This window comes from Piliocolobus tephrosceles, chromosome 10, assembly GCF_002776525.5.
Source record: "Piliocolobus tephrosceles isolate RC106 chromosome 10, ASM277652v3, whole genome shotgun sequence".
NCBI lineage: Eukaryota > Metazoa > Chordata > Mammalia > Primates > Cercopithecidae > Piliocolobus > Piliocolobus tephrosceles.
Genome location: NC_045443.1, coordinates 52,532,875 through 52,555,635, shown reverse-complemented (window position 1 = coordinate 52,555,635; position 22,761 = coordinate 52,532,875). Strand labels below are relative to the sequence as shown.

The following is a 22,761-nucleotide window of genomic DNA, read 5'->3' as shown; positions in this document are numbered from 1 at the left end:
TGGCCATTTGTATATCTTTTTTTGAGAAATATCTGTTCATATCATTTGCCCACTTTTTAATGGAATTATTATTATATTTATTTATTTATTTTTTGCACAGCTAGCTGAGGTTTTATTTTGTAAAAAACAAAAAATGAATTGTTTTGTAGCTGGAGGTATGGGCAAAGGGGGTCCCCCAGGCAGTAAACTCCCCCTTGTGGGTGGGCTGAGGGCTAGGGCTGAGGCTCAGGGTGGGTCTCCCTATCCCTGTGCTCCTCTGCACAGCGGCCTCCCCTCATAGATCTGGTGCACCTGCAGGAAGGGCAGGCTGGGAGGGGCTGCCATGGCTGTTCACTTGGGCAGGAGGTCAGAGGACTTGGACACCAGCTTTCCATCGCAGGTCTCCATCTTCATCACAACAACGGCCCTGGGGAGCTGGTGCAGCTGAACAAGCCATAGCTGAGGCCGGGGCTTGTGAGGCCCCCATAAGCCAAGCTCAGGCCATTTGCAGAGCCACTAGTACTAATGGTCTTTGTATAGATACTCATGTTCTGCATCCCAGACTCCAGTCGGCTCTCTTCGCCTGCCAGCAGCTTCTTGTAGGTGGTGATCTCGATGTCCAGGGCCAGCTTGACTTTCATCAGCTCCTGATACTCGCAGAGCTACTGTGGCATGTCCTGCTTAGCCCACTGCAGGGCGGCCTCCTGCTCAGACAGCTTGGTGTTGGCATCCCTGACGGCCAGCTCCCAGCGCTGCTCAGCATCTGTGATGGTGGACTCCAGGGAAGCCCTCTGGCCTTTCATCAGGTGCATAGTTTGCGAATATTTTCTCCCATTCTGCAGGTTGTCTGTTTACTCTGCTGATTATATACCAACCTTCTTAAATCTATACATTTACTTATTTCCCAAGATATGGAAAGTTTCTAGCCATAGTTTACTTAAACAATGTTTTTTGCCTCATTTTCTCTTTTATCTCCTTCTGGGATTCAAATTACACTTAGGCTAGACTTTGACATTGCACCTAAATCCAAGAATATCTGTAATTAAGAAAAACTCAATTTCCCTCTAAGGATTAGATAATTTTTATTCTTCTAATTTCAAGATCGTTCCCTTTTTCTTCTGTAATCTCTATTCTGTTAATAAGCTGAAAGAGTTAATTTTACAGCTATCTATCGTATCTTTCATTTCTAATACTTTCATTAAAATTTTTATTTATCTTCTGAAGTTTCTTAACATTTTATTTATTTTGAGTATCTTATTGTATCTCACAAAGTGTAATTGTATAGACTGATTTAAAATACCAATATCTTGGTCATCTTTGACTTGGTACCTACCAATTGTCCTTTCAGTAAGTGCTTGCCTTTTGGATGGTCTACATTTCACTGGTTCTTTGCATATCCAGTAATTTTGGATTAGATCTTGTACATTGTGAATATTACATTGCTTAAACTCTGGGTTATGTTATATTCTTCTGGGAGATGTAAACCATTTTTTTTTTTTAGCCAGTAATCAAACCTGTTAGTCTCAGACTACAAACTCAGTATTGCTTTCTGCAGTGTTGGCTCAAGTATCAGCTGAATATTTTAAGCCTTTGCTAAGGCTATTTTTGTTATGAACCATGGCTCTGTGTTTCAGAGTTAAGCCTGGAATTTGTTCACACCTGTATACATTAAGGGTCCTTCAGAAAGGCTGTACTATGTATATTTTACACATGGATGTATAAAATGCTTCTGCATATGTGTTTTATTTAAAGTAAGAAAAAAAAAGTAAAGTCATCTATGTATTCAGAAATGTCTTTTGGAGTTCAGGAATAAGAATAACCAAAAGTTAGCTTCAGAGCAGTGATACTAAGAGGCATGATGATAAGAGAGTTTATCTGAGGAAAGAATATTAAAAAATAATTTGATGGTGCCTGAGGAAAACTATAGAAACAACCTCATTTAAAGTATACATGAATGAAGATGGTTAGGAAGAAACCTAAATAGGAGAGAAATCAGGAACATGAGGTATTATGAGAACCACAGAAGGTGAGCGCTTCATGAATGCATGTTAACAACGTCATTTCCCACCTGAATATGAGTTATAGCTGAGACCTTGCTATGAATTAACTGCAATAGCTTGGGGGAAAATCCATTATTAATCTCTATGATTCTTTTTTTTTTTTTTAAACTGTATGTTGTAAAATGTGTTTTCCATGCACTATAAGGTTTGTGGATGATTAAATAAGAGAGTAAATCATACCATGAACCCACAAAAAGTGAGGAATTAGTTAATTTGATCTCCATAGTGTGTTTCTATATATTTTGTAGCTGTAACCTATAATCTACTCTTGTTCTAAGCTTTCAGAAGTGTGTCTGAGTATACCCTCCTAGGTAATGACACTCATATCAATTTTATAAGAATCAGTCTGGCTGAGCACATAATCGAGGGTTAAGAATGAGTTAGTAGGAAGCCTACTGTTTATTTTATCCCTTTCCTAGGGATGTCTGAGAAAGAAAGGAAAACGTGACCCCATAAAATTCCTTTTACCAGGTATTTAATTAATAACAGACCTCCTGAGGAACATACTTAGCCAAGAGATCTTTTCAATGAGATATTTCTGGCAGGATTATACAGTTTTTCAATGTTGGTTATTGTTAATAAACCTGGAATTTTGGACTTAAGGGTCATGGGGCTTACTGGGAAATGATTTGTAAGTGATGTAACTAATGGTGCATAAAAATGAGATGCTTTATAACTGAAGTGGCTCCTTTTTTTCAAACAATGCTCCAAATGCATCACTTAAATCTTTAATGTCAGATCCAAATCATATCAAATTCTTCATAGGAATATATGGACATTTTATGAAAGCTGCACCTGTGAGTCCCGAGCCTTTTCAAAGGAAAATGCTTGACCTATAACTTGCTATCACCAGTGTCTTTGGAAACAATGAACAAAGTTTAAAATTCATGTTGAATCTGATTTAACAATGCAACATTTCTGGTATGTAAGATTTCTTTTATGATCAGAATGGTGCTTTAGATCCATGAATCATAACAACTAATGAGGTTTTGGCAAGGGTTGAAGAGCAGAGCGAGAGAAAGAGGATGGCTAACAAATCATCGTTGGTATGAAGTGATGAAAATCTTTAGGAGACTGAGGTTGCAAGTCTTACCAATGGAAATTGGATTAAATAGAGGCCCAGAGGAAATAGGTAAGTAGAAAAACAGATAATACAATACATAAATGCAAATTAGAAGAATATTCCATTGTTTTATCTGAAGGAAGAAACTTGAGTCATAGGAGAAAACAAAAGGCTTTCTTGTGGAAAGCCTTCACATGCTCGTCTGGCCACCTGGGAAGAAATTCTATCACTCTCAACTCAGATGAACTCAGCTGAGACCACTGATTAACCTGAATGACTGGACAAATAGAGGCAAAGATATGCTGTCAAAGAACTAGAATATTTTACGAGGAAACAGCAGCAAGAACCTACTGAATCTTAACTGGTGTTATTATTTTTTTTTGTTTCTTTCTTTTTTTTTTTTTTATTATACTTTAAGTTCTAGGGTACATGTGCATAACGTGCAGGTTACATATGTATACATGTGCCATGTTGGTGTGCTGCACCCATCAACTCATCAGCACCCATCAATTCATCATTTATATCAGGTATAACTCCCCAATGCAATCCCTCCCCCCTCCCCCCTCCCCATGATAGGCCCCAGTGTGTGATGTTCCCCTTCCCGAGTCCAAGTGAGCTCATTGTTCAGTTCCCACCTATGAGTGAGAACATGCGGTGTTTGGTTTTCTCTTCTTGTGATAATTTGCTAAGAATGATGGTTTCCAGCTGCATCCATGTCTCTACAAAGGACGCAAACTCATCCTTTTTTATGGCTGCATAGTATTCCATGGTGTATATGTGCCACATTTTCTTAATCCAGTCTGTCACTGATGGACATTTGGGTTGATTCCAAGTCTTTGCTATTGTGAATAGTGCCGCAATAAACATACGTGTGCATGTGTCTTTGTAGTAGCATAATTTATAATCCTTTGGGTATATACCCAGTAGTGGGATGGCTGGGTCATATGGTACATCTAGTTCTAGATCCTTGAGGAATCGCCATACTGTTTTCCATAATGGTTGAAGTAGTTTACAATCCCACCAACAGTGTAAAAGTGTTCCTATTTCTCCACATCCTCTCCAACACCTATTGTTTCCTGATTTTTTAATGATTGCCATTCTAACTGGTGTGAGATGGTATCTCATTGTGGTTTTGATTTGCATTTCTCTGATGGCCAGTGATGATGAGCATTTTTTCATGTGTCTGTTGGCTGTATGAATGTCTTCTTTTGAGAAATGTCTGTTCATATCCTTTCCCCACTTTTGGATGGGGTTGTTTGTTTTTTTCTTGTATATTTGTTTGAGTTCTTTGTAGATTCTGGAAATGAGCCCTTTGTCAGATGAGTAGATTGCAAAAATTTTCTCCCATTCTGTAGGTTGCCTGTTCACTCTGATGGTAGTTTCTTTTGCTGTGCAGAAGCTCTTTAGTTTAATGAGATCCCATTTGTCAATTTTGGCTTTTGCTGCCGTTGCTTTTGGTGTTTTAGACATGAAGTCCTTGCCCATGCCTATGTCCTGAATGGTACTACCTAGATTTTCTTCTAGGGTTTTTATGGTATTAGGTCTAACATTTAAGTCTCTAATCCATCTTGAATTAATCTTCGTATAAGGAGTAAGGAAAGGATCCAGTTTCAGCTTTCTACTTATGGCTAGCCAATTTTCCCAGCACCATTTATTAAATAGGGAATCCTTTCCCCATTTCTTGTTTTTCTCAGGTTTGTCAAATATCAGATGGTTGTAGATGTGTGGCATTATTTCTGAAGGCTCCAGATCTAAAATTGACACTCTAACATCACAATTAAAAGAACTAGAGAGGCAAGAGCAAACACATTCAAAAGCTAGCAGAAAGCAAGAAATAACTAAGATCAGAGCAGAACTGAAGGAGATAGAGACACAAAAAACCCTCCAAAAAATCAATGAATCCAGGAGTTGGTTTTTTGAAAAGATCAACAAAATTGACAGACCGCTAGCAAGATTAATAAAGAAGAAAAGAGAGAGGAATCAAATAGACGCAATAAAAAATGATAAAGGGGATATCACCACCGACCCCACAGAAATACAAACTACCATCAGAGAATACTATAAACACCTCTACGCAAATCAACTAGAAAATCTAGAAGAAATGGATAATTTCCTGGACGCGTACACTCTTCCAAGACTAAACCAGGAAGAAGTTGAATCCCTGAATAGACCAATAGCAGCCTCTGAAATTGAGGCAACAATTAATAGCCTGCCCACCAAAAAAAGCCCAGGACCAGATGGATTCACAGCTGAATTCTACCAGAGGTACAAGGAGGAGCTGGTACCATTCCTTCTGAAACTATTCCAATCAATAGAAAAAGAGGGAATCCTCCCTAACTCATTTTATGAGGCCAGCATCATCCTGATACCAAAGCCTGGCAGAGACACAACAAAAAAAGAGAATTTTAGACCAATCTCCCTGATGAACATCGATGCAAAAATCCTCAATAAAATACTGGCAAACCGGATTCAGCAGCACATCAAAAAGCTTATCCACCATGATCAAGTGGGCTTCATCCCTGGGATGCAAGGCTGGTTCAACATTCGCAAATCAATCAACGTAATCCAGCATATCAACAGAACCAAAGACAAGAACCACATGATTATCTCAATAGATGCAGAAAAGGCTTTTGACAAAATTCAACAGCCCTTCATGCTAAAAACGCTCAACAAATTTGGTATTGATGGAACGTACCTCAAAATAATAAGAGCTATTTATGACAAACCCACAGCTAATATCATACTGAATGGGCAAAAACTGGAAAAATTCCCTTTGAAAACTGGCACAAGACAGGGATGCCCTCTCTCACCACTCCTATTCAACATAGTGTTGGAAGTTCTGGCTAGGGCAATCAGGCAAGAGAAAGAAATCAAGGGTATTCAGTTAGGAAAAGAGGAAGTCAAATTGTCCCTGTTTGCAGATGACATGAATGTGTATTTAGAAAACCCCATCGTCTCAGCCCAAAATCCTCTTAAGCTGATAAGCAACTTCAGCAAAGTCTCAGGATACAAAATTAATGTGCAAAAATCACAAGCATTCTTATACACCAGTAACAGACAAGCAGAGAGCCAAATCAGGAATGAACTTCCATTCACAATTGCTTCAAAGAGAATAAAATACCTAGGAATCCAACTTACAAGGGATGTAAAGGACCTCTTCAAGGAGAACTACAAACCACTGCTCAGTGAAATCAAAGAGGACACAAACAAATGGAAGAACATACCATGCTCATGGATAGGCAGAATCAATATTGTGAAAATGGCCATACTGCCCAAGGTAATTTATAGATTCAATGCCATCCCCATCAAGCTACCAATGAGTTTCTTCACCAAATTGGAAAAAACTGCTTTAAAGTTCATATGGAACCAAAAAAGAGCCCGTATTGCCAAGACAATCCTAAGTCAAAAGGACAAAGCCGGAGGCGTCATGCTACCTGACTTCAAACTATACTACAAGGCTACAGTAACCAAAACAGCATGGTACTGGTACCAAAACAGAGATATAGACCAATGGAACAGAACTGGTGTTATTATTGTTTATTCTTAAAATGAATAATAAGGGAGCACTTCATTAATTGTAGGTACTGCTGAATAGAAGGAATAATTTAGACTGATGACCTAAGTGACTTTAAACTCTTGTGAGGGGGTATGGCCAGAGTGATAACAGTGAGCAGTGACCTTATTCCAGTGGGTAAAGGTAGAGGTTATGCAGACTCACCCTGAGAGAGATATGTTTCCATCTCCTTCTTGACCCATAATTGAAATATTCCTTCTTATATGGAGATATCTCACGAATCAGGCAACTCTAGAAAGAACTTATGATGGCAAGAAAGGCCGACTTAAGTTAATATTGTTAATGCACACCATTAAGGATACTGTCATGGATGAAGCCAACTCTGGACACCCTTCATCACTTTATTCTCAGAAGGTCAAAAAGATATTTAGGAGGCTGTATGTGAATGGTTAATTTAGTTATCATGCATGGGGTTACATGATGAAAAAATTATGTTATATAAAAGAGAGGTCAGTCAAGGGAAGAAATGAAAAGATGCAGCTGTAAGTTATAATTAAATAACTGAGTTGTTCAGACAATTTTTGGGGGAACAATATTGTAAAAAGAACAATTGATAGGATGCCACCAAAGCGTTAATAGTAAAAAATCATTTTTAGTGTCTTAGAAAGCCCCCTTGGCCTTACAGGCACATCTTAAATTGCTCATTCAAATTTGTTCAATTTATCCCAGCCTGTTAGAATCCATATCTACCAGAGGATGGTGATCTAGAGTGACACATTTTTGAACAGGATGTTAAATTTACTCCCTCAGTTAAACTATGGAATCTGCAGAGATGGACTGAGGGACCAACATCTACATGCCCAAACCTTTGTAGGGTATCTTGTAATTATTCAGAAAAAGTTATGTATTTTACTGCTACCAATGCATAAAAAGGGAAAAGTAAAGAGATTATGTAAACATATATCCCATATTACGTTTAATGCAATGGGCTTATAAAAAATTGGAAAGGGCAGTTATTCAGAAGCAGTGGTTGATAAATATTGAAAAGCTAGAATTGTATTTAAATAATTACTTCCCCACAGTGCTTACAAGTGGAAGTAAGACAGACACCTTACTGGAAAGGTTTATAGAACAGGAGATGTGAATGAGGGTTGGGTGGTTTTATAACTTCACAACTTTGTATATATTACTTTTAGTTCTGTTATTTCTTTTCAAATGGTGGTCCTGGGCCAGTTTTGAATTCACGGATGCCTGGGCAGAGGGACATCAATAGTTAATGCTTAATATCCATACTATTACATTTAGCTGCATGTATTTCTAGTGATACTTTAAGGTGGGTTGTAATTTCACTCATGTAGCCAATTTAGAGCTAACTGTCAATGTGGCCCCCTTACTAAATGGCAGGGGCAGGTTAGTGATAGTTTATATGTCATATCTGGAGACAGCTACTTGGAGGGAGAGCAGAAGAGAAGCATTACCAGCCTTCTGTGACTCCCTGTCCTTTAGGTGAAAACTATTGCTGAGATAGAAAAACCAGACCACAAGGCATAAGTATTATCGAAACAGGTAATAAATGAAAACTGGTGGAGATCATGGCAACTGAGGAGGACACTCATAAGAAGTTCACAATGACAGAGTAAAATTTCCATGAAAGCATCTCAGAACAAGAGCATAACTTACATCTGGTGCTGAGTAATGACCAAAGCAGGCCTAAAAATTCCACTGAAAATTTGGAGAAAAGAAGTGATGCAATAATCCTCTGCTCTGAACCTCACTGTTACCTGGCCAGAGGCATTATTATATTCACTTCATGGTTCAATTGGCTCTATCTGTCATTCTAGTTGTTTGTCAGATGATTTCTTAGGATTAATATTAATGGATTACTTAAAGTAGGGACTTCCTTTTATGGTTGAAAAAGAACATGATGGTGTGTTGAAAAGACATGTGTCTGCATATGATTGGAAAGAGTTGACTGCTATCAAATATGAATATGAACAAAATAATTTTAAGCAAAACAAAGGAACCTGGTCAGACTGAAGAGAAGTGAATTTGGGTGTGGTTATACAGATCAGCAACAATAATCAGCCTCTTGGGATATGCAGTGGCCTTATATGAGCAGCATTATGGCATCCACGGACTGAGTTTTGTATAGGAAGATAATATAATTGATTCACAGTTTCCTAGAGTGCACAAGACTTACAAATGCATACAATATATCTCTCAGTTGTACTCATTTTACTATCCAGTTGGGAGCAACATATGTAATGGCTTGATCAGCAGTCTCTACTTTGCCGTATATTCTTTGTAAATATTAGGAGGAAGTCTTGCCGTACCAAGTCAGGTGAAAATAACATTTTTGTGGGCTCATTATCATAAGAACAAAGACTTGCCAAATCAAACAGAAACATTAAGGAAGCTCTCTTCTAGGAGACTCTGGATATCAACTTGGGAGGAAAATGAAACTACTTGTAATTGGCTGATCAAATAATAGCACAATGAAACACCATATTTGTCAAGTAAGCTTGGAGAAACCTTATATCCTCACCCAGGAAGGACTATGAATCTTCTTATCATTTAGAATCTGATATTGTTAAGTTTGTAGTCACAAGTACCACCAGCCTAGGAAGGAGATGGGGATGGTGCATTTATGTTCATATAAGCCTAAATTGTAGTAGAATATGACTGGAAAATAAAGGAGAAATAATGTATTCTTCCCATTGGGAGGGTAGATGGGGTATTGTTACAGATTGAAACCAGTTTCTGTAAAGGCCTATAATGATATCTGGGACAAACCAGAAAAAAACCCAAGATTTACTGAAAAATGTCCTAGTTACTGGGAATATGTTATATAAAACAAAAGGTCATTAAGGTAAATAAAAAAGAAGGATACCATACTTGTAATTGATGTATGATGTATCAAACAATAGTGTCTTTACCACAGCTGCCAGATGTAACAAATTCTTAGTAAAGTTATTGATAGAATTAAATGAAAACCAGACCTGTGCAGATGATGTATATTTTAAAACCCTAAATTATATAAACCTTTGGGAACAGATCGGCCAGAAAAAGCTGTAAATTAAGCTGTAGGAAAATTATACACACCATTAAACACCTCCATCAACACCTGAAGGATTAAAAAATTCTCCATACCATTACTTTAGAGAGAGCTTGTCATTTCAGTTCTTAAGGTCTCTTTACCCAAAGAGTAAATTTAAGTAATTTTGTCAAATTCCAAGTGGCTCTTTTTTATTTTTAATTTATTCATATTTCAAAAGTGGAATATCTTGTGGGGATAGTTAATGGATATAAGAAATAATTCTGTGATGTCTGATATATGGTTTTATATTCCTTGGACCAGACTATTTTATTAATATACAGCCCAGTAAAAAATGAGTTAAAATTATTTTCCATCTCCTTATGCAGATATGCAGATTTTTTTCTAGTTTGGGTTTTCCTTGGGCTTATAGGCATTTTATGGTCTAGGCTTTATGCTAGCATATGTGTTCAGATTCTTCACCTGAGACCTCATATCTCCATGCAGATGTTCAAACCTAAGCTTCCTAGTTTCATAGTTTGACAATCTCCTCACCCTTCCCCTCTATACTCTGTCTCTACTCACTCTCTTGATCTGTTTCAGGCAACTTGGGATTTGCTTTTATTTTCTGAGTGCAGTAATGCACTTAAATGTGTGTACGTGTATGTGTGTATATATACATATATCTCCATATATCCAAATGGACATATGCATGTTTGTAAGTATATGTATATATTTGTATTTTTATTTATAACTTCTAGATGATTCTAAACAATATCTTGTAACCTATCTTCACCCACTGTAGTTGTAAAATAAAGTGCTATATTTATAATTTTGCTATTGTATTATATATGTTTCATCCTGTTAATTATTTTTAGCCTTAAAATCTTCTTAGTATTTCAAAATAAAAATCATTGCTTAGTGCATTGGTTTGGAAGAGACTACTGTGAGTATTGCTTCTTCATTTTCCTGTGAGTTTACACATATAATTTTTCTTATTCTTCAAAATATATTATGTGGCTTTTGTTCATCACAGATTGAGTTTTTAGAAAATTGATTTTCATCATCTTTTAATATATGCTAATTATGTAGGATAACATATTAAAGAGGGTATGGATGTATAATTGTAGATGCATTCTTCTCATGAATGGCTGATGATCTCTGCCACCTACAATCTGTGACTTCAGAGGCTACCCTGCAAATTAGCATCTACAGGCAAGAGAGAAAAGAACATGAAAACTTCCTCAAATTGAACTTTGAAAACTTCTGATTTGATTCCAATAAGTCTTATGTGCTAGAAATCCCAAAGTTTCTTTCTAGGCATATTACTAAATTTTCTCATTTCTTTACCTTCTTTTATTTTTGTAAATTAATGGGGGCCAATTTATGCCTATCTGAAACAAAATCCTAGCTAGAAAAGAGAAGATATACTCATAAAATGATTTATGCATAGAATTTGATTCTCTTTAACTGAGAAGTCATACTTTTTTTTTCTTAATGTCTTTTTAGTCTTATTTATTCGTTTTAATTCTTATTGTTTAGGATTTGGAAATATTGGATCTTCTGAATTTATTATACTACAGTTTTCTGCATCCTGTTTAATCCCTTTAATTTCTGCTCTCACATATGCCAGCTTTAGCTCAGGCTCATGCCTATTCTTCAGTATCTTTCCAAAAAGTAGCAAATAATACCCACCCCGCCCCCCCAACACTACTGGCTTTATCTGACTACTTCCCATGAGCTATTATCTTAGCAGACTGTTAGTCTGCCTTCCAAATTCAGGTAACTAACTACCTTACTACATGTTTTCCCAGGACATTACAATAATTTTCATGTTTCTAGTCTTTTGTCAGTTTCCTCACTACTTGCAAATGCCATATATATTAAGTTTTTGTTATAATAGCTGACAAATTTAAGATATATCCCATGGACAATAGCTCAAACAGAGCTGAAATTTATTTCTTGCAGAAATGGTTTACGGAGATTTCAGTTTGGTGGTGACCGAGGAGGTCTCTTTATAGGTCTTTACACAAGCAGGCTTTCTCAAGCTCACTCATCATTAACATGAAGCTTACAAAGTCATTTTAGCTTGGGTATCTGGCCGGTAGATGGGAAAAAGTGAGAGGGTATCACATGTTGGGTATTTTTATAGGCCACTTTTAGAAATGCTGCATATTACTTCTACATCCACTCTATTATTTATAACTTAAAATAAATAGCCATATCTATTAGTGCGGGAAAAGATGGTGGAAAAAATGTGATCTACTGTGTTTCCAGGGTTAACAGTTAAATAGCAATTTCAGCTAGATCGTAAAAGTAAGCATCCTCAAGAGAGTTTGGTGTTAATGGGGATAAAGAATGGAATAGTCAGTTCATAGTAAACAAGTTTAAAGAGAAATTGTGAATGTCAATATGAATGTAGAATAAATTATATAGCGAAATAGTATCAAAAGCTCCAGATTTTGTGCTCATTCTTCCTTCCTTTTAGCTGGATTTATCAACTCGTTTTTCCCTTTACACCTTTGAGAGAAATGCTATTTTTTTAATTGAGTCATTGAAAGCTTGCTTCACTTGCTTGTTTCTTAGTGTGTAAATAAAGGGATTCAACATTGGTGAAATAGAAGTAATAAGGAGTGAAATCCCTTTATTGATAGCCACCTCATCCTTTGCTGAAGGCTTGACATAAATGAAGATGCAACTACCATAAGTAATGGAAACAACAATCATGTGGGAAGAACAAGTGGAAAAGGCCTTTTTCCTTTGCTGGGAAGAGGGTATTCTCAGAACCGTTTTGATGATATAAATGTAAGAAAGAACTACACACATGAGGGTGATGATGAATGTCAGCACGGCACACACTATCACCATCTGCTCTATCAACCATGTGTCTGAGCAAGAGATCTTTAGAATAGGAGATGCATCACAGCAAAAATGATCAATAATATTTGAGTCACAGAATTCCAGGCCCAAACCCAAACTAATTGGTGGGAGAATGATGATCAGTGCTGCTACCCAACAGAAAAGGATGACGTTCTTGCAGATTCTGCTGTTCATGATGGTCATGTAATGCAGTGGTTTACAGATGGCCACGTAGCAGTCATAGGACATGGTAGCCAGGAGAAAAAACTCTGTTACTGCAAAGAGGTCTGTAAACAACAGTTGACTGGCACAAGCATCATAGGTAATGGACTTGTCCCCAGAGGATATGCTATACAAGAATCTGGGAACACAAGCAGTTGTGAATGAAATTTCTAGGAAGGAGAAATTTTGGAGAAAAAGATACATAGGTGTTTTAAGGTGAGAATCAATCAGTGTGAGGGTGATGATGGTTAGATTTCCAGATAAACTCAAGGTGTAAGAAAGAAATAGAAAGACAAAAAGCAGAATTTGTAGCTGAGCGTCATCTGTCAGTCCCAGCAAGATGAAGGTTTTTATTGGTGTTTGATTCTTCATCCTTAATTGTTGTCTCTTGCCCAATCTGCTGGAAACAGTAAGAAAGGCTTTCTTTGAGGAGTTCCAGAGTTCTAGTTAGCTTCTAACCTCAAGAAAAGTGAACTTGAGAGTGATTCCTATACAACTGACTAGTGGAGAAGCAAACATACAACACATGCTGATGTTTGATCACCTCCTCTTTATGCCACACAAGCTATTTGTCTTTGAATCACATATTTTATACTGCTGCATCTAATGAATATACAATCTAGCTGTAATTGGTATCAGCTCAACGTATTATCTTATAAACGTCATCGAAAAAGGTCTCCTTTTAATCAGTTGCTTTTGAATCACAATTCTGTGTTCCCTAACTTCTTATCCCCAGACATGCTTTTGGTAGATAAATCCCCAAATAAGCTAACAATAGTCTTTGCCAAAGAATCCTAATATTAAAGTTCAGATGTGTATTAATTATTAAACTGACAGTGAACACTTACCATGTAGTTGCAGTCCAGCTCCTTTGAGGTGTATATGAATCATTTTTTACTGAATACATTTTCTTTAATATCCATTTAAATGTGTTAAAGTCAAGGTAGAAAATGATTTAAATGTGTTTTATATTTGTATATTTGTCTTTGGCTATATTTTCCTCCTAAGGTTAGAATAAAATGTCAATGTTGTATATTTTTATGCTTTCTAGGATATCCTCATACTACAAATAATTTCTCCCCTGTTTATAAGAGGAAGTCTGGAATTGTATCATCTGGTTAATTACTTTCCTTTTAGATTTCTTTAACAGTGAAAACCTATTGCCTTCTTTAACGAGCTGCTATAGTTCCATATTCTCTATATCTTGAGGATTCTCCTCCTTTTTTCAACAAAAGGGTTATCAATAAGAGCAGATTTTTAGTATTACAATTCTTTTTTAAAAAAATTATACTTTAAGTTCTCGAGTACATAAACAGAATATGCAGTTTTGTTACATAGGTATACACGTGCCATGGTGGTTTGCTGCATCCATCAACCCGTCACCCATGTCAGGTATTTCTCCTAATGCTGTCCCTCCCCTAGATCCCCACCCCCAACAGGCCCCAGTGTGTGATGTTCCCATCCCTGTGTCCATGTGTTCTCATTGTTCAACTCTCACTTATGAATGAGAACGTGTGGTGTTAGATTTTCTCTTCTTGTGTTAGTTTGCTGAGAATGATGGTTTCCAGTTTCATCCATGTCCCTGCAAAGGACATGAACTCATCTTTTTTTAATGACCGCATAGTATTCCATGGTGTATATGTGCCACATTTTCTTTATCCAGTCTATCATTGATGGGCATTTGGGTTGGTTCCAGGTCTTTGCTATTGTGAATAGTGTCGCAATAAACATGAATTTCCCACGTTTCTTTTAAACGCATCTGGCAGTGGCATATTTCAACTTCTTGTATGAATTCTGTAGTGATAGTTTTGATTCAGACTTTATTACATGGAATGTTAGGAGTATGTTTATAGACCTGAAGAGCCACATCCCTGAATTTTTCTGGTTTTGATCAGCCTTGTTTCAGTTTGAAATACATTCTGTCACTTTACTATAAATGACAATAACATTTTGTAATATCATGTTTAAAAAGCTAAGCTATTTCTTAAACATACTTCCAGTTTTTACTTCCTTTTAAATTTCATCTGCTTGATAATTGTCTCCACTTTTCTGTTTCCCACTTAAACATCAACTCATTTCATTCTAGGACCATTGAAACTACTCTGGGCAAGGTCACCAATAGCCTCCACTTGCTTCGTTAATTAAACACAATTTAGTGTTCACTTAACTCAAACTCTCTGCTGCATGTAAGACAGTGAACTGTAAACTTCATGAAAGATTTTATAGTTTAATTTCCAGTATCTCACATTTTCTTTCTTTTTTTTTTTTAAGACTTAAAAAGGTGTAAGCCCCCAGGCCTCAGTCTTTCTCATCTTTAATATGATAAAATTATATTAGATGATCTCTAAGAATCATCCCAGCTCTAATATTCTAAATCTATGATTTATTCCCCTGGGTGGGAATAAATTTTCATCTTAAATAAGGCACCATTTGGATGTTGAAAGGTTAAACTCTGCTTTTGAAAATGTTCCTTTTTTTTAAAAAAACTTTTAAGTTCAGGGGTACATGTGCATGTTTGTTATATGTGTAAGCTTATGTCATGGGGATTTGTTGTACAGATTATTTCATCACCTGGATATTAAGCCTAATACCCATTAGTTATTTTTCCTGATCCTCTCCCTCCTCCAACCCACCACCCTCTGATAAGGCCTCAGTGTGTGTTATTACCCTCTACATGTTCATGTGTTCTGATCATTTAGCTCCCATTTGTAAGTGAGAACATGCAGTATTTTGTTTTCTGTTTCTGTTAGTTTGCTTAGGATAATGGCCTCAAGCTCCATCCTTGTTCCTGCAAAGGGCATGATCTTGTTCTTTTTATGGTTGCAGAGTATTGCATGGTATGTATGTACCACATTTGCTTTATCCAGTCTACCACTGACGGGCATTTAAGTTGATTCCATGTCTTTGATATTGTGAATTGTGCTGCTCCTAAATTTTTTTCTTAACACTATGCTCTTTTCTATTCTCCTTTGTGGCTTGTTTTTCTTTAACAATCTCTATAGTTGTTGGTGCACCTGAAATCTCTTTTCTAGGCCATCCTTTCTTTCACTCAGCTCTCTAACTCTAGGAAATTATTATGAAAGGTAACTAGTAATAGGTCGATGATTCTCACATTTATATCTGTAGGAAAACGTATCTTATAGTTTCCTGACTTCAACATTAAACTTAGTTTTGGTCATTTAGATCATACTTAGGAGGTCTGAATTAGGCTTTTCCTTTTCCTTTTTGAATGTCCTTGAACAATCTGCTTAATTTCTTTATCCTGTGTTTTTTCTCATGTACAAAATTCAGGTAAATATCACATGTGCATTTTTTGTTATACTGGTAAGTTTAGATAATAGAGATAAAATATCTCTACTACTTACTATATTAAGCATTTTTATTTTCTCTTATTATCTTCTATTGAGAGTCTTCTAAATGGGCACATTTCAAGATTTTAAATGAGGCACTCATTATTATGTTTCTTTTCCGGTTTATACTAAATCTCTCATAAGGACATGTTTGCTTCTTTTTTTTCCCCCATTTTTAGTTGATCACCAGGTCCTGTCATTTCTGTATTCTTAATATTTTGTTAATTTGTTTCCTTCATTTGCTTACTCACGACACTGGCTTTACTGGGGTGTTTTTAACTCATAGCTGAAATGCCACAAATGCACGTTAACATTTGCTGACGTTTTTGCTTCTCTCATTCAATCTTTTAAAATCAGTGGAATCAAAATTATTTTTCCAAAGCCCTTATAAGATTAATCTTCCCCTGTGTATCATGGAAAAAATTTGAATCTACTGTTAACTAACATTCTTTCCATACTCTGCATTTCCTTGAAATCATTGGTTCACTTTGTATTCACTCATATGTTAATTTGTCTTGGTTTTAGGGAAGAAGTGTTTAGAGTTTCATATGCATCAAGCATTGTGATTAATAAAACATTTTCAGGTAATAATATCTTTATGCAGGAGAATAAATAATGACAAAGCTTCTCATCCTTACATAAGTTATAAAATCTCTTTAGCAGAGGATAAAAGAGCTAGAGAATAGTTTAGAGACTTTGGTGACTCTGAATGAGGTCTCTGACTGACCCTCTGTCACCTTCCACTAATACGAGGTCAGAAGAGTAGAAGGAAGGAAAAAGGAGATATATTTATGTAATTCCTTTTCCTTGTAGATATCTAAGGGGAATAACAGTAGGAAATAATTAACTGCTTCTTGAATATAGACTAAAAGGGCTTTAGGAAGTCATATACAGTTTTCTCATTTTCAAGATCATACAGCATTAGCAGAAGGACATTCTTATGCCTAGTAGTGACCTGAAAGTAAAGAAAAACTTTAGATATTTCACAAGTTTTCTTGTATTGTAGTTTGCCACAGGAATAATAAAAGTGTTTTAAACCTAACATAGAGAACAACAATACTTGAAGAGTATTACAGGCCAGGGGAAAAAGAGATCCCACAGCAGTGATGCACATGAGCAGGTGTCTGAGAACCAGAAGAGTTGATGGATGTTCCTGTCAATGTCAGTCCTGATGAAAACTGACATTTCTGTACATTTTAACACACTGGAACTGTGTAACTGTACCACGATTAAGAGAAACTTGGGTTGAGGGCAGCAATGCAGATATACAGATATAATCCACTAGTATGAGGTGGTGAAGTTTGATAGGGAGGGATGAAATAGATATTAAGTTAAATTTTAAAATAAGTTTTATTTATATTTTCAGAGTTTCTAATTGAGGATTTTGTTAACTGAAACATTAACTTTCATACTATAAATTATTTCCTTTTGCCCTCATCAAAAAACTTAAGCTCCTTAGTTAGCATATGAAGATCTTTCTAAATTTTCAGTATTGATTCATACAATTTACCTAATTTCTCATCCTGTTGTTTAGTGCAGTTGCTCTGGCTGCTAGCAAGATAACATATTCAACCCAAATGCCCATCAACAATAGACTGGATAAAGAAAATGTGGTACCTATACACCATGGAATACTATGCAGCTGTAAAAAAGAATAAGTTCATGTCCTTTGCAGGGACATGACTGAAGCTGAAAGCCATTATCATCAGCAAACTAATGCAGAAAGAGAAAACCAAACACCGCATGTTCTCACTCATAAGTGGGAGCTGAACAATGAAAACACACGGGCACAGGAAGGAGAACAACACACACTAGGGCCTGTCAGGAGGTGAGGTTGAGAAGGGAGAGCATTAGGAGAAATAGCTAATGCATGCTGGGCTTAATACCTAGGTGATGGGTTGATAAGTGCAGCAAACCACCATGGCACACGTTTATCTATGTAACAAACCTGCACCTCCTGTACATGTACCCCAGAAAGAAAGAAAATAAAAACCAAAACAACAAAAAATATAGTCTACGGAGTCAGGTAGCTAGTTTCATGTTTCTGGGTTCAATTTGATTCACTTATCTACTAACTGTAACCACAAGAACCCGTTCTTCAGATTATCTGTGGAAGTTCCCGTCTCTCTGATTGTGCTAAACCTCCCCATCCCTCTTTCAAGTTTGAGCTTAGGTATCAGTTCCACCAGAAATTCATCTGTAATTATTTTATTTAATTTTTTTTACAATAACATTTATAATTCTTCAAGGCGAGGTTAATTTTTCCTCTTACTACTCACATAATAGCTTCTAATTATTCTTATTAAAGCACAATGCTAGATTGTCAAATTATGTTGACAAATTTTATTTTGAACATTGCTGTGTTCCCAGAAACAAGCTTATTTCCAGAAGCATAGTAAGTGCTCTTGAAAAATTTGTGAAAACAAGAAAAGAATGAATGTCATACTTGTCTTGCATACCAAAAACAAAGTATATTTTAAAAGGTTTAGTAGGCCTTTAGAATGAACTTTAATAATATTTTTTATATAAGTCTAGTAGTAAAAATCCACTGATTTTTGAGGCTACCTTTAATATTACACAGGTTTGACTCAAACACTCTGTAATGCTTTCCTGTGGAGTGATGTGAGAGGAAATGTATTTCCTGTGTTTTTCACACAATCTCTGGAAACAGACTGTGGGTGCTCTCAACCCACTTGTCCCTTTTAACTTCAGTTTCCTCAGTAATATCTAGTTATGGAATTATTGTGAGAATTGATTTGAGGTAACCCATGCCAAATGCCTGGTGGATAGTGAGTTAATTACTACCCCTACTTCTTTCTTCTTTGTTTTCTTTTTCCTATTTTTCCTCATTTTTGCTCCAAAACTTGTTTTAATTCTTATGCTAATGTATGACACCACTAATCAATGGTCACTGTGCCTACTCTGCTTTCTCTCATACATTCTTTATAAAGTTTGTGAATTTTGATGCCTCTAATAACCATTCAATGTTCTGCTAATGAAATGTTAAGGGCAGGGTGCAGGGACTCGAAAATTTAGGACTTGACACAATAGGTATTTCACATTTCTTTCTCAACGATAATTAATTAGTTAACTAATTATATGGGCATCTATTTCCTTTTGTAAATAAGGAGCCTATTTTGTAAATACAGGGTTCTATTTTTTTTTTCCATTCCAAGGTAGAAAAAATCTTCCATGAGAAAATTAATTGGTTGGATACATCATGGTTTCACTTATTTCCAATAAACTACACCCCGCAAGAAACTTAGAGGTATATTTTCCTTAGGTTGGTGAATTGAGGCATGCTGTTTTTATTAATATAATAACAAATGACAGCATTAGATTACTACAGACAGGAAAATAGAGATGCTTTACGGGCATATCTATAGGAAAAGATAATTAGTCTAGGTTCAGGGGAGAAATAATTAGCTGTTAATTAGTAGCCTTTTAGGTAGAATCACATAGGAATGGATATTTCTGAACCAAATCGAGAAACTCAGTGCTTACCTGTAGCGTTTTGCCTCATAGCAGCGTCCAAAATAGCAAAAGTCTCCTCTCTTTCTAATAACGAATAGTTATTTTCTGTGACACTCAAATATTAAATGAATGTTTTGGTAAACCAATTTAATTTAGATGTGTTTTCAATTTAGTGTACTTCAGAGAATATTTGCATTATAATTATCTGAGTGATATTAACGAAAGCATTGCAGGTAATTTGGCACTCTAATGAAGGATGTTGTAGTTATATCTTGATTTAAGATGTGTATGGATTGTTGAGAGTAACATTGCGGAGCAGTTCACTTCCGTTTGCCCTTCAAATTATCCTGTTGCTGTGAGCACTCATGAATTCATTTAACACGTATTTCCTGAGCACCTGTGATATGATTGGTACTACTGTAGATACTGAGGATAAACAGTGAGCAGAAGCTCACCTATCTCTTACTCATGCTTGTAATAAATATTTCCATTAGTCCAATCTCTTCACATTTAATTTTTGTAGAACAAAATGACATCAGAAATGACTATTTTCTTTTCTAGAGATACCCATATTAATTTACTGTCATCTCTGATTTTTAAACAGATAAGTATGACATTTTACAGAGACCAAGGAAATTGAATGTTGGAAGAAAGAAACTGAAGTTACCAAACAAAAACATACTTACTCTTATGGAAAGTAATCATGACTTTAGTTGATGGTGTAATCCTGGTATGCCCAAAGATACAATTGAAAAAATAAGTGGAATCAAATGTGTGCACAAATGCCTCTCTCATGAGGACATACACATCCACAGACAATTTTTTTTGCAGTAGTTGGTGCTCTCTGAGTTGACAGCAGACTCTCCTTAAAGATACCATTCCACTTGAAGCCTGGGAAACAATTTCTTATATCTCTAAGCTGAAATAGACGGACATGTATTTTAAATGTCTGAGAAATGTGAGGTGATTATCAGATTTAAAACAGATGATTTCTGATATCTGTGGGCAAGTATAGATTTTTACCTGTGACTAAAGATGACCGCTTTATTATGTTAGTCTCTTATGTTAGTCTCTTATGACTCTTGAAGACAAAGAGTCCTTTGTGACCAAATTCAAACATAACTGACGAACCTAACATTCACTGAATTTTGGCAAAATACCTAACAAAGGTAGCAGTGGGAGCAGTGTCCTCGGAGACAGTAAGATGCGTCGATTTGATTAGACACATTCCAAATGCAAAACAATAGTTGCCTGATGAAAAGACATTTCTGGCTATTCCTCAAACCATAGATAACAAAGTGTTAATAAAAGATAACAAAATCACTTTATGCCTATATTTTTTGTGAAAAAAATGTAAATATACTTGAAAGAAGTCAATTTCTAAGTGAAAAATGTTAAAAATATAAAGTTGCATTATTATGTTTCTGCATTGTATTTTTATGTAAAAAGTATATTGTAATTGTAATGAAATGATATATTACAATTCCCCAATAATTATTTTATAAAAACATCATCTATTTCCTTACTATAAATCATCAAGTGTGGAATTTCTGAGGCAAAGTTCACTCACATTTTAGAATTTCAGTATATTACAACATTTTGCTTCCAATGTATAATACCACGTTATACTCACACAATTATATAGGTCTCTAATGCATCATTTTCAAGTTAGTAGGATGTGAAGGAACTTCACCCTATTCCTTGCTTGAGTTCTGGGTCAACTAGAGACAGAAAGTAGGCAAGCGAATGGGTCATTAAAATATCAGTTTTATTTATTTATTTAATTTTTTTGGCTTTCTTTTTTTTTATTATACTTTAAGTTCTAGGGTACATGTGCATAGCATGTAGGTTTGTTACATATGTATACTTGTGCCATGTTGGTGTGCTGCACCCATCAACTCGTCAGCACCCATCAATTCATCATTTATATCAGGTATAACTCCCAAAACAATCCCTCCCCCCCAATGATAGGCCCCGGTGTGTGATGTTCCCCTTCCCGAGTCCAAGTGATCTCATTGTTCAGTTCCCACCTATGAGTGAGAACATGCGGTGTTTGGTTTTCTGTTCTTGTGATAGTTTGCTAAGAATGATGGTTTCCAGCTGCATCCATGTCCCTACAAAGGACACAAACTCATCCTTTTTTATGGCTGCATAGTATTCCATGGTGTATATGTGCCAAATTTTCTTAATCCAGTCTGTCACTGATGGACATTTGGGTTGATTCCAAGTCTTTGCTATTGTGAATAGTGCCGCAATAAACATACGTGTGCATGTGTCTTTATAGCAGCATGATTTATAATCCTTTGGGTATATACCCAGTAGTGGGATGGCTGGGTCATATGGTACATCTAGTTCTAGATCCTTGAGGAATTGCCATACTCTTTTCCATAATGGTTGAACTAGTTTACAATCCCACCAACAGTGTAAAAGTGTTCCTATTTCTCCACATCCTCTCCAGCACCTGTTGTTTCCTGACTTTTTAATGATTGCCATTCTAACTGGTGTGAGATGGTATCTCATTGTGGTTTTGATTTGCATTTCTCTGATGGCAAGTGATGATGAGCATTTTTCCATGTGTCTGTTGGCTGTATGAATGTCTTCTTTTGCGAAATGTCTGTTCATATCCTTTGCCCACTTTTTGATGGGGTTGTTTGTTTTTTTCTTGTATATTTGTTTGAGTTCTTTGTAGATTCTGGATATTAGCCCTTTGTCAGATGAGTAGATTGCAAAAATTTTCTCCCATTCTGTAGGTTGCCTGTTCACTCTGATGGTAGTTTCTTTTGCTGTGCAGAAGCTCTTTAGTTTAATTAGATCCCATTTGTCAATTTTGGCTTTTGTTGCCATTGCTTTTGGTGTTTTAGACATGAAGTCCTTGCCCATGCCTATGTCCTGAATGGTACTACCTAGGTTTTCTTCTAGGGTTTTTATGGTATTAGGTCTAACATTTAAGTCTCTAATCCATCTTGAATTAATCTTCGTATAAGGAGTAAGGAAAGGATCCAGTTTCAGCTTTCTACTTATGGCTAGCCAATTTTCCCAGCACCATTTATTAAATAGGGAATCCTTTCCCCATTTCTTGTTTCTCTCAGGTTTGTCAAAGATCAGATGGTTGTAGATGTGTGGTATTATTTCTGAGGGCTCTGTTCTGTTCCATTGGTGTATATCTCTGTTTTGGTACCAGTACCATGCTGTTTTGGTTACTGTAG

At 36.1% G+C, this 22,761-nt stretch overlaps 1 protein-coding gene across 1 annotated transcript; it reads right to left on the bottom strand.

Annotated features, from left to right (window-relative positions):
* Positions 1 to 12,164: 12,164 nt before the first annotated feature.
* On the bottom strand, positions 12,165 to 13,103 carry LOC111541894 (olfactory receptor 6C2-like). Its single transcript, XM_023210867.1, has one exon. It carries the CDS (start codon positions 13,101 to 13,103, stop codon positions 12,165 to 12,167), a length of 939 nt encoding a protein of 312 aa, XP_023066635.1.
* Between the last annotated feature and the right edge of the window lie 9,658 nt (positions 13,104 to 22,761).